The sequence below is a fragment of the Mobula birostris genome, chromosome 13 (assembly GCF_030028105.1).
Source record: "Mobula birostris isolate sMobBir1 chromosome 13, sMobBir1.hap1, whole genome shotgun sequence".
Classification (NCBI taxonomy): Eukaryota; Metazoa; Chordata; class Chondrichthyes; order Myliobatiformes; family Myliobatidae; genus Mobula; species Mobula birostris.
In genome coordinates, this window is record NC_092382.1 from 91,220,677 (window position 1) to 91,232,474 (window position 11,798).

At 53.3% G+C, this 11,798-nt stretch overlaps 1 protein-coding gene across 3 annotated transcripts in view; it reads left to right on the forward strand.

Moving 5' to 3' along the window:
- The window catches only part of LOC140207166 (non-homologous end joining factor IFFO1-like), a 36,642-nt gene extending 30,310 nt beyond the window's left edge, over positions 1-6,332 (forward strand). For all 3 annotated transcript variants that reach the window (XM_072275510.1, XM_072275511.1, XM_072275512.1), the window contains 2 exons: positions 616-746; positions 5,703-6,332. In XM_072275510.1, the coding sequence (XP_072131611.1) occupies positions 616-746; positions 5,703-5,781 (210 nt within the window). In that variant the 3' untranslated portion in view covers positions 5,782-6,332. The remainder of the gene's footprint in view (positions 1-615; positions 747-5,702) is intronic.
- Positions 6,333-11,798: the final 5,466 nt, after the last annotated feature.

The following is an 11,798-nucleotide window of genomic DNA, read 5'->3' on the forward strand; positions in this document are numbered from 1 at the left end:
CACAGAGGCAGGCACACACGCACACACACGCACACATACAGGCAGACGCATGCGCACACAGATACGCGCACGCACACAGGCACAGACACACGCACACACACACGCACAGGCACACACACACAGACACATACACACACAGGCACACACACACACAGGCAGGCGCGCACACACACACACACACACAGGCAGGCGCGCACACACACACAGAGGCAGACGCGTGCGCACACAGACACGCACACACGCACGGGCACACACACACACACACGCACAGACACACACACACGCACACACACACACACACACGCACACGCAGGCACACACACACACACACACAGGCACAGACACACACGCACCCGGGCACACACAGACACACACACACACACACACGCACAGACACACACACACGGGCACACACAGACACACGGGCACAGACACAGACACACACACACGGGCACAGACAGACACACAGACACACACACACACACACACTCACTCAAACCCCATGGGAGCGCACCCTTGCAATGACCCCTCCAACCTCCTCACCCTATGTCCCAGTTGCCTCGCCCCCTCCCCCACTCATCCGCCTCCCTCTGACCGCGAGCCTCGTCCCCACAGCTGGAACTGGCCTCGGCCAAGAGTGACATGAACCGGCACCTGCACGAGTACATGGAGATGTGCAGCATGAAGAGAGGCCTCGACGTGCAGATGGAGACCTGCCGGAGGCTCATCACCCAGACCGGGGGCCGGTGAGTGTGGGGGTCCCGTCACAGGCTCATCACCCGGACCGGGGGCCGGTGAGTGTGGGGGTCCCGTCACAGGCTCATCACCCGGACCGGGGGCCGGTGAGTGTGGGGGTCCCGTCACAGGCTCATCACCCGGACCGGGGGCCGGTGAGTGTGGGGGTCCCGTCACAGGCTCATCACCCGGACCGGGGGCCGGTGAGTGTGGGGGTCCCGTCACAGGCTCATCACCCGGACCGGGGGCCGGTGAGTGTGGGGGTCCCGTCACAGGCTCATCACCCGGACCGGGGGCCGGTGAGTGTGGGGGTCCTGTCACAGGCTCATCACCCGGACCCGGGCGGCTGGGGGTCAGTCAGTGACTTGGGCGGGGGTGGTTGGTTGTGAGGTACCTGAGGCCTATCGCCTGTACTGGGGACAGGTGTGAGTGGTGGTGCGGTCCTCAGGGATGAGTAAGTGTGTGCATGTCTGTGGGTGGGGGGAAGCATTGAGGTTTGTATTTCATCCTGAGTGGCGTTGAAAGACCCTTGGGCGATGTGAAGGAGGTGAGGGCATTGGAAGTGAGGGGCTGGAGTGTCCAGCTGAGATCTGTCGCTGCCTCAGCACCCAGTCTGGTGACCAGTGTGTCTTGGGGTGGGGGTAGATGCCACAGTGACCCGGGAGGGGAGACTGCGTCCTGAGGAGGTATTGGTCATGTTTGCATCGACCAGTGAGCCTTACGTCTGTGGTGGGAAAGCTGTTGGAAAAGATTGTTAGAGATAGGATCTCTGGGCATTTAGAGAATCATGGTCTGATCAGGGACAGTCAGCATGGCTTTGTGAAGGGCAGATCGTATCTGACAAGCCTGATAGAGTTCTTTGAGGAGGTGACCAGGCATATAGATGAGGGTAGTGCAGTGGATGTGATCTATATGGATTTTAATAAGGCATTTGACAAGGTTCCACATGGTAGGCTTATTCAGAAATTCAGAAGGCATAGGATCCAAGGAAGTTTGGCCAGGTGGATTCAGAATTGGTTTGTCTGCAGAAGGCAGAGGGTAGTGGTGGAGGGGTTACATTCAGATTGGAGGATTGTGACAAGTGGTGTCCCACAAGGATTGGATCTGGGACCTCTACTTTTCGTGATTTTTATTAACCACCTGGATGTGGGGGTAGAAGGGTGGGTTGGCAAGTTTGCAGACGACACAAAGGTTGGTGGTGTTGTAGATAGTGTAGAGGATTGTCGAAGATTACAGGGAGACATTGATAGGATGCAGAAGTGGGCTGAGAAGTGGCAGATGGAGTTCAACCCAGAGAAGTGTGAGGTGGTACACGTTGGAAGGACAAACTCCAAGGCAGAGTACAAAGTAAACGGCAGGATACTTTGTAGTGTGGAGGAGCAGAGGGATCTGGGGGTATATGTCCACAGATCCCTGAAAGTTGCCTCACAGGTAGATAGGGTAGTTAAGAAAGCTTATGGAGTGTTAGCTTTCATAAGTCGAGGGATAGAGTTTAAGAGTTGCGAGGTAATGATGCAGCTCTATAAAACTCTGGTTAGGCCACACTTGGAGTATTGTGTCCAGTTCTGGTCACCTCACTATGGGAAGGATGTGGAAGCATTGGAAAGGGTACAGAGGAGATTTACCAGGATGCTGCCTGGTTTAGAGAGTATGCATTATGATCAGAGATTAAGAGAGCTAGGGCTTTACTCTTTGGAGAGAAGGAAGGATGAGAGGAGACATGATAGAGGTGTACAAGATAATAAGAGGAATAGATAGAGTGGATAGCCAGTGCCTCTTCCCCAGGGTACCACTGCTCAATACAAGAGGACATGGCTTTAAGGTAAGGGGTGAGAAGTTCAAGGGGGATATTAGAGGAAGGTTTTTTACTCAGAGAGTGGTTGGTGCGTGGAATGCACTGCCTGAGTCAGTGGTGGAGGCAGATACACTAGTGAAGTTTAAGAGACTACTAGACAGGTATATGGAGGAATTTAAGGTGGGGGCTTATATGGGAGGCAGAGTTTAAGGGTCAGCACAACATTGTGGGCCGAAGGGCCTTTACTGTGCTGTACTATTCTATGTTCTATGATCCAGTCCGGAGGCCAGTGAGAGAGGGTCAGCTCCCCCTTTCCCGGGACCTCAGACACCAACCGTCAATCTCTTAATCCCTTCCCACAGGAATCCCGCTGCAGTGCACCTTCGCTGGCCCCCACTGCAATCTGGGCAACGTTCCCCCCACTAATTCCCCCCCCCCCCCATTTGTTTTATCTTAATTCCCCCAGTGTTTACCCCAGTGATTGTTTGGAACCTGTTGCTGACCCCATTCACCATACTGATCCCCTCCACCCCATAACGTCTTGCCACATTCCCAGCAACTCCTCCTCCCCTCACCCACACAGCAAGTTAACTGAGGCAATCTACGGCAGTCAGTTAACCCTCCGATGTGGGAGGAAGCCGAGAGATCCCCACCCCCCAGGGGGAGGGGGGACCCACACGTCACAGGGAGTGAGCTTGCAGGCTCCACCTGGACAGCGCAGTGGAGTTCGGGGTCTCCGGGCTGCCTCACTGGGCGGGGGAATGGAAGGGGGGTGGGGGGCTGTGGTCGATCCCCCACCTGTCTTCCACCAGTCGTGTGTGTGGTCCCACGTCCTGCCCCTCAAAGGGGAGTCGCAGGTAGACGGGGCAGCGAGCAGGGAGGCTGGCCCTCGAGTAGAGGAGTTTGGCATAGGGGCGGACGGCAGGCAGACTGTGCGGCTGAAGACGAGGAGGAGGAGTTGCATGTCCGGCTGAGGAGGACCAGCGGCTCCTACGACCATCCACCACCCGTGTGCTTCCTTGGCTGCACGTGACCCTGATTGGGGAGAGGGAGCTACACAGGCCCAAGGGTGGCCTGCAGGCTAGCAGAGACGAGGAACTCCTTATGCCTCCTCTGGTAGAAACATAACGTCCACCCTGCCACCCATTATTAGAGTTTTTAGATTAGATTATGAGAACACTTAGCCCTCTTTTATTGGCATTAAGAAATGATACAATGTTTCTCTGGCATGATATCACAGAAAACAGGACAAACCAAAGACTAACACTGACAGAACCACATAATTATAACATATAGTTACAGCAGTGCAAAGCAATACCATAATTTGATGAAGAACAGACCATGGGCACAGTAAAAAAAAAAAAAAGTCTCAAAGTCCCCGACTCCCTGATAGCGGCAGCAAACGGGAGAAACTCCCTGCCATAAACCCCCAGGCACCGTCAACTTGCCGATGCCTTGGAAGCAGCTGACACTGAGTCCATCCGTCCGAAAACTCCGAGCCTCCAAGCAGCCTCTCCGATACAGCGTCCCGAGTGCCTTCAACCTCGCTTCGGCCGCTGAAACACACAAAGCCGAGGATTTCAAGGCCTTCAGCTCCGGAGATTCCGGTTACCACACAGTAGCAGCGGTAGCAAAGCAGACATTTCAGAAGTTTTCCAGATGTTCCGCTATGCACTCACGTATGTCTCCATCAAATCAGGATTGGGCACGGTCCCCTACTTGTCAGATAACAGACATTATCACTGACATGGCCGCGCGCCGCCATCCTCTCCCCCCTCATTATTACACCCCCCGCCCATTATTACAGCACCCCTCCCCCCAAATAGTCACCATGAATTAGAGGGAATGTACACACAGAGACAGCAGGAAGTTGCAGTTACAGGAATGTCACAGTCACCAGAATCAGGTTTAGTGTCATTGGCGTATATCGTGAAGTCTGCTATTTTGTGGCAATGAAAACGATCAATTACGAAAAGAATTAAGGACGTTAGTGCAAAAACAAAAAGAGGGGAAAAATGCAGAGGAGGTGGTCAAGGGGGTGCTCATTGCCTATTCCGGAGGGGGGCAGGCTGTTCCTGGAACGTTGAGGCTCCTGCACCACCACCTCGATGGGAGCAATGGGAAGTGGGCGTCTCCTGGGTCCCGTGAGTCTTCAATGACGGATGCTGCTTTTTTCGGGGCGTTGCCTTTTGAGGACGTCTTCAGTGCCGTGGAGGACAGTGGCCCTGACAGAGCAGGCTCAGATTTCTACTCTCTGCCATGACCCCTGGATACCAGTGAGAATGTTTTCTGTGGTACAGCCGTAGGCATGAGCGAGTGTCTTTGCTGTCTCTCTCTCTCTAACCGGGAAGGTCAGGAGTCAATAGTTTTTATATCAAGGTTCAAAAAAAAGTGTGATTTGAAATCATGGGGTTCTTCAGACACCGAAGGGGCGGAAATGGGTAGTGAAGAAAGAATTTGGCACGCTGGCCTTAATCAGTCGAGGTACTGAGTACAAGGGTTGGGAGGCTAGAACATCGAAATCTACAGCACATTACAGGCCGTTCGGCCCACAATGTTGTGCCGAGCATGTAACCTACTCCAGAAGCTGCCTGGAATTCCTTACCGCGTAGCCCTCTGTTTTCCTCAGCTCCACGTACCTGTCCAGGAGTCTCTTAAAAGGCCCTGTTGCACCGCCGCGACCGGCAGTCGTACAGGACGTTGGCGAGGCCGTGGTTGCAGCCCCACACTCAGCCAGGAGACACGTGCTGTTAAGCTGGAAAGAGGGCAGAGGGTGTTACTGGGATGCGAGGGGCTGGGTTATGGCGAGAGTTTGGGCAGACCCAGGGGTGCGTGAGGGACACACAGCGGGTCAGTGTGCAGTATTTGCCCCAGGGCTGGGGTACTGGGGTATCAAGAATGAGATGGCAGGGGTTTAAGGAGTGGGTGTGGGGGAGGGGTGGGAGAGATGTAATTAGGAGCGTTCCCACCGGAAGGTTCCTCCGTGTGCGCTGAACGGGTACATGACCAACCTTTGAGAGGTGCGTGGATGAGAAAGCTTTGGAGGGAGATGTGTCCATCGCAGACAGAGAGGACCAGCTCCGATGGGGGGGGGGGGGGGGTTGTGGGCTGCCACGGACCCGTTGAGTGGTCGGCTGCTCTTTCTGCGTCTCTGATTGCCTGTCCTTTGCAGGAACTCTTCGACACCCCCCCGTCCGTCAGCTCCCACCCCAGAGCCAGAGAGCGTCACCCCGGACCACGCCACCAGGTGAAGGAGCGGCCCTTCTCCCGCCCTCCCGTCCCGCCACCACCCCGAGCCAGGCACCTGGACGTCGAAGGAAGACGGAGGTCGGTGGGGGCAGCGGAGGAAACCCCACCACCACCTCAGCGCGCGTCTGACGCCCGCGGTGGGCCGGATCCGGGTCGGGAGGAGTGGTGGTGGGGGCAGGACTGAAGAGTTGCTCTGCTCCCCACTCCCTCCCTCCCTCCTTCCCTCCATCCCATCTCTCTCTTGCTCTGCCGCAAGCCGCGTTTAATTTATGCTCTGCTCCCTGCCTTCCGGCGGGCACACAAGCTTCCAGTCACGCACATGGTCAATGCATTTCACGAGCGGGGAGGCTCCCTCCCTCACTGTGCTGAGGGCGAGGGATGTGTGGGCAGGTCGGCGGAGAGGCGCTAATGGCGCCCCACCCTCCCCAGCGCCTGGTGGACCTGTCCGCCCATGTATCATAAGATGTATTATCAGTCGAATGGAAAAGAAACTATATTGCACATAACTTTTCACCTCATTAAACGGGGCCTATATTCCAGCCCCAGATCCACACTCCGCCTCAGCTTTCTCTCTTCTGAGGCCAGACATCCACAGCAGTGTAACCGGCCGGGTGAGCTCTGGGGGAGACGGAGTCTGCTTGGGGGAGGGAGGGTGCAGGGAGGGATTATACTTGACCGGGGTAGGACCCTGCAGGTGTGGCGAATGGAGGCTCCCGAGAGTACATGTATGCGGTTTGCAGAAAGCGGCCACCCAGAGCGTCAGGGGTGGTGAGGGAGGCGTTCCAGCTTGCTGGCCTTCATTCGTTATGGGGTCCGGGTTGTCGAGGTATGACGTGATCCATAATTCACCGGTGAGTCTGCCCTTGAAGAATAGCGCAAGGTTTTGGTCACCTTGTTGGAAGAGAGACATGGGCGAACTGGAGAGGGTGCAAATGAGATTTGCGAGGCTGCCACCTGGACCAGGGGGTCTGGGTTTGGAGGGAGAGGTTGGCCGCACTGGTAATCCACAGTGAGCGTAGTTGCGGATTACTTGGTGACACAGGACAAAGTCACCATGGCTTCCTCAAAGGAAAATCCTGCCTGACGAGCCTGTTGCAAGTTTGAGGAGATTACAAGTAGGGTAGATAAAGAGGATGCAGTGGATGTTGTGTATTTGGACTTTCAGAAGACCTTTGACAAGGTGCTACACATGAGGCTGCTTACCAAGTTAAGAGCCTATGGTATTACAGGAAAGTTCCTAATGTGGTGAGAACATTGGCTGATTGGTAGGAGGCAGTGAGTGGGAATAAAAGAATCCTTGTCTAGTTGGCTGCCAGGAACTCGTGGTGTCCCACAGGGGTCGCTGTTGGGACCACTTCTTTTTATGCTGTATATTAATGATTTAGATGATGGAATAGATGGCTTTGTTGCCAAGTTTGCAGATGATACGAAGATTGGAGGGGCCGGTACTGTTGAGGAAACAGGTAGGATACAGAAGGACTTAGATTAGGAGAATGGGCAAGAAAGTGGCAAATGAGATACAATGATGGAAAGTGCACGGTCGTGCACTTTGTGTTAGAAATAAATGTGCGGACTATTTTCTAAATGGGGAGAAAGTCCTTTTGCAGAACACCTTAAAAGTTAACTTGCCGGTTAAGTCAAGGGTGAGGAAGGCAAATGCAACGTTAGCATTAATTTCAAGAGGTCTGGAATACAAGAGCAAGGATGTGATGCTGACGCCTTATAAGGAACTGATGAGGCCTCACCTTGAGTGTTGTGAACGGTTTTGGGCTTCTCGATGAAGAAAAGATGTGATGGCATTGGAGAGGGTTCACAGGATGATTCTGAGAATGAAAGGGTCATCATACGAGGAACATTTGATGGCTCTGGGTCTGTACTCACTGGAATTTAAAAGGATGAAGGTGGGATCTCATTGAAAGCTTTCAAATATGGAAAGGCCTAGACAGAGTAGTTGTGGAAAGGATGTTTCCCATGGTGGGGGAGTCTAGGACACGAGGGCACAGCCTCAGGATAGAGAGATGCCCTTTCAAAACAGATGTGTGGAGAAGTTTCTTTAGCAAAAAGGTGTTGAATTTGTTACCACATGCAGCAGTGGAGACCAGGTCACTGCGTGTATTTAAGGCAGAGATTGATAGGTTCTTGATTGGACATGGCGTCAAAGGTTATGGGGAGAAGGCTGGAAAGTGGGCTGGGGAGGGGGGTACAGGAGTGATCAACCATGATTGAATGGCGGAGTAGATTCAATGGGCCAAATAGCCTAATTCTGCTCGTTTTTCTTCTGGTCTATGTCTTTTGTCCCTGGCGCACAGGATAAGGAGGGTTGTAGATTCACGAGAGCTGTGGATAAATCTCTCCCTTTTGGGTTAGAGATGCCAAATGTGATGGGTTAAAGAACCAGCAGAAATGGAAAACACCTTGGACTCTGGTATTGCTGTTAACTAATGGTATTTATTAGTAACTACACAATACAGTAATATAAATTCAGATAAATCAAACAGGTTAGCAAAGATTACATATGTAAGTGTGGAAATATAAAAAGCAAGCTTCTTCAAGCCTAGCGGTAACAGTCTTAGGATGATTGGTAAAGGGAATCAGTTCAGTTCGTGGTATTCAGTTGAGTAGTGATGGACAGAGAGGGGTGTTGTGGTTGTTCGAGCAAGCTAATGCTGTCAATTCTTCCCGTTGTCCTCCGAAATCCTTTGGAAGTCACCGAATGTGACCACAACAAGGGGACTGTTTTCTGTGGTGGAGTTATCAACCCAGGCGAGGGTTGGACACACTAATAACTTCCCACTGGTCACCCCTTGTTCACACTGCGAGGGCCACTGATTGATGCTCCAAAAACCCACCTGTCTCTGGGCACAACAATGCTCATCCAGTGTCGAAAACCATGTGTTTCTGTCTAACAATCAGCTGACCTTGTATTTATCTCAGCATGCTGAACACCAGCTGTCCAGCTCCTCCCTTCTCTCTCTCTCTAGGAGCTCCGAAGCTGCAGTGTCCTTACAGAAATTCCAAACAAACTGCGAGCAGTTTTCACCTCTCTCTCTTAATAGCTTGTTTGTGCTGTACCTCTCCCCTCCCCCCCGCCGCTCTTTTTAATTCAGGATCCCGTCACAATAGAAAAGGTGCAGAGGAGATTTACAAGGATGTTGCCTGGTTTGGGTAGCCTGTCTTATGAGAATAGATTGGGTGAACTCGGCCTTTTCTCCTTGAAGCGACGGATAGTCAGGGGCTTTTTTCCCCCCAGGGCTGAAATTGCTAGCACAAGAGGGCACAGTTTTAAGGTGGTTGGAAGTAGGTACAGAGGAGTTGTCGGGGGAAGTTTTTTATGCAGAAAGAATGTGCTGCTGGCGTGCATGGTGGAGGCGGAAACGACAGGGTCTTTTAAGAGACTCCTGGACAGGTACATGGAGCTTAGAGAAATAGAGGGCTATGGGTAATTCCGGCACAGCTTTGTGGGCCGAAGGGCCTGTATTGTGCTGTAGGTTTGCTATGTTTCTATGATATACGGGAGGCCACTCCAGGAGCACCGAACACAGTAAATGACCCCAACAGCCTCACAGGTTGAAATGTCGCCTCACCCGGAATGACTTGTTTGGGGCCCTGCATGGTAGTGAGGGAGGAGGTGTAGGGGAATGAGCTGCCTGAGGAGGTGGCTAAGGCGGGTACGGTTGCAACATTAAAGAAGCATTTGCGCAGGTACAGGGAGGGAGATGGGTTTACGTGAGCAACTTGGACTCGCGCGCGCGCGGGGGGGGGTGGTGGTTGCTGTGGACAGCACAGACCAAATGGGCCGAACGGCTTGTTTCCCTGAGTCGTCGCAGCAGCTGGGCTTTCTCCTGGTTGTAAACCCATCTGCTCCCGCTGCCTGAAGGCTCGTCCTCGTATGTTATGGGGAGGGTTTGGGTTGTCTGCCCCTCCCCGGTCAGGAAGCGCAGGGCAAGGCTGGAGTTTGTGGCCGGCCTGCTGTGCTGAGGGTGGGGAATTTCCGGGTGGATGCTGCTTTCTCACAACCGCAATTTCTGCCGTGGGCGGGAGGGGGCGACGGAGACGCGGGAGAGGAGAGGCACGAAATTCGTGAGGAGCCGGCCGGGCAGCGAGATGGTGTCGGCTCTCAACCTACCCTCCACCCCGCCAGCAGCAGACTGGTGGGAGTCCCCATCTGCCCTCGGCCGAAAACCGCTGGAGAGCGGGTTACTGCGAAACCTTGGCAGCAGAGAGAGCAGCCGAGATGTTCGCTTATCGATTTGTCCGATCAGCGTTATTCTTTGGGTTGAAGTGTTTAAACCGGTGAGGTTAATTCCTCGCCTGGTACGGTAGTCTCGTTCCATTTTAGTTCCCTTCCCACTCACATCAATCCCCGTCCCACCAATATTAGTCTCCCACCCCTTAGCTTAAATCCTTTCCCTCCCCATGAAAATATACTCCGGTCGAATTAATCTCCCCCTGCGCCCCACCGACGGTCAAGATCAGAATCGGGTTTAATATGTCGTGAAATTGGTTAACTTTGCGGCAGCAGTACATAATCTGTGGGGAGGGAACTGAATTACGGGAAATGTATAACAAATAGTTAAATTGAGGCATGCAAAAACAGGAAATTAAAGAAGTCAGGTCATGTGCATGAGTCCAATGTCCGTTTAGTAATCGGATGGGAGAAGCTGTTCCTGAATCAATGAGTGTGTGCCTTCGGGCTCCTATACCTCCTTCCAGCTGGTGGAACAGCGGGGCCTATACCGATGGACGGATCCTTCGCCTCCTTATTTCCCCTGTCGGAAATAGGCCAGTATGACATTGTGGGCATCACTGACTCGTTGCTGGAAGGAGATTGATCATCGGGTGCCTCACAGCGAAGGATGAACGACAGATTGTTAAAAGGGCAGGCAGCTGGCTCCTCACAGAGAAGCGAGTTAGGTCCAAAAGGCGTGGTTATCTGATGGACTACTGAAAAACCCGGACGGAGGAGACGTGGATAGGATGTTCTCTTTAGCGGGACAGCCACAGAATACAAGGATGGCCCTTTGGAACTGAGATGAGGAGGAAGTTCTTTGGCGAGAGGGTGGTGAATCGCCCCAGACAGCTGTGGAGGCCAAGTCATTGGGGAGGTTTGGAGCAGAGTTTAGGAGGTTCTCGATTACATTTAAAAAAAAAACGGTGACGGCGAGAAAGCAGGAGACGGGGGTTGAAAGGGTAATCGGCCATGATGAAATGGCAGAGCAGACTCAACGGGTCAATTGGGCTAATTCTTTTCTCTCCCTTATGTTTTTGCGGTGAACGTTACATCCCACCGACTTGATCTCTTCCCATTCCCCTTCCACATCGTCCCACCACCACCCGTCAGTGCTGCCGGTGTTGTTTGGAAATCAGTGCTGGTGGCTCAGCGTGGGCACCGGGGGCCCTAATCTCTGCAACTTCCACTCCGAGTCACCTCTGCTCCTTTGATTTACTCCGAGCATCGCCCTGGGACCCACCCCCACCCCCTTCATCTCTCTGTGGTGCTTCTAGAACCTTCTACTGATGGCTTGGCGGCCTAGAAATAACTAACGGGTGTTGGAACCATCAGAAGTCACGTCTACAATATTGCAAGCGATCAGCATATGGAGGGAGGGTCGGGGGATTTGTGGGAGGGGGAGCCAGATTTCTTCGCAAGCCCATCCTCTTGGCTGTTCATGGTGCTGGCGCCCACCCGAGGATACAGCTGAAATGGAGGAACTGAGAAAAGGGTACAAGTGATAGGGTAGGGAGTGGTCGAGCTGGCTCTGAGGTTTATAAAAGATTAGCAGCAGACGGTCTCGCGAAATGGAGCAGAGACATCGAGAAGGGGGAGAGAGGTGTCAGGAATGGACCAAGTGAATGTAAGGGCAGGGTGGAAGTTCGAGGCAAAGTTCATGAAACTGACAACTCCGTATGGGTGCAAGAGCAGCACTAATGCCGCCCCGTAAGACAGAGGAGCCCATCGCATCTGCTCCATCATTCATCATGGCTGATCCCGGGTCCCACCCAACCCCATACACCTGCC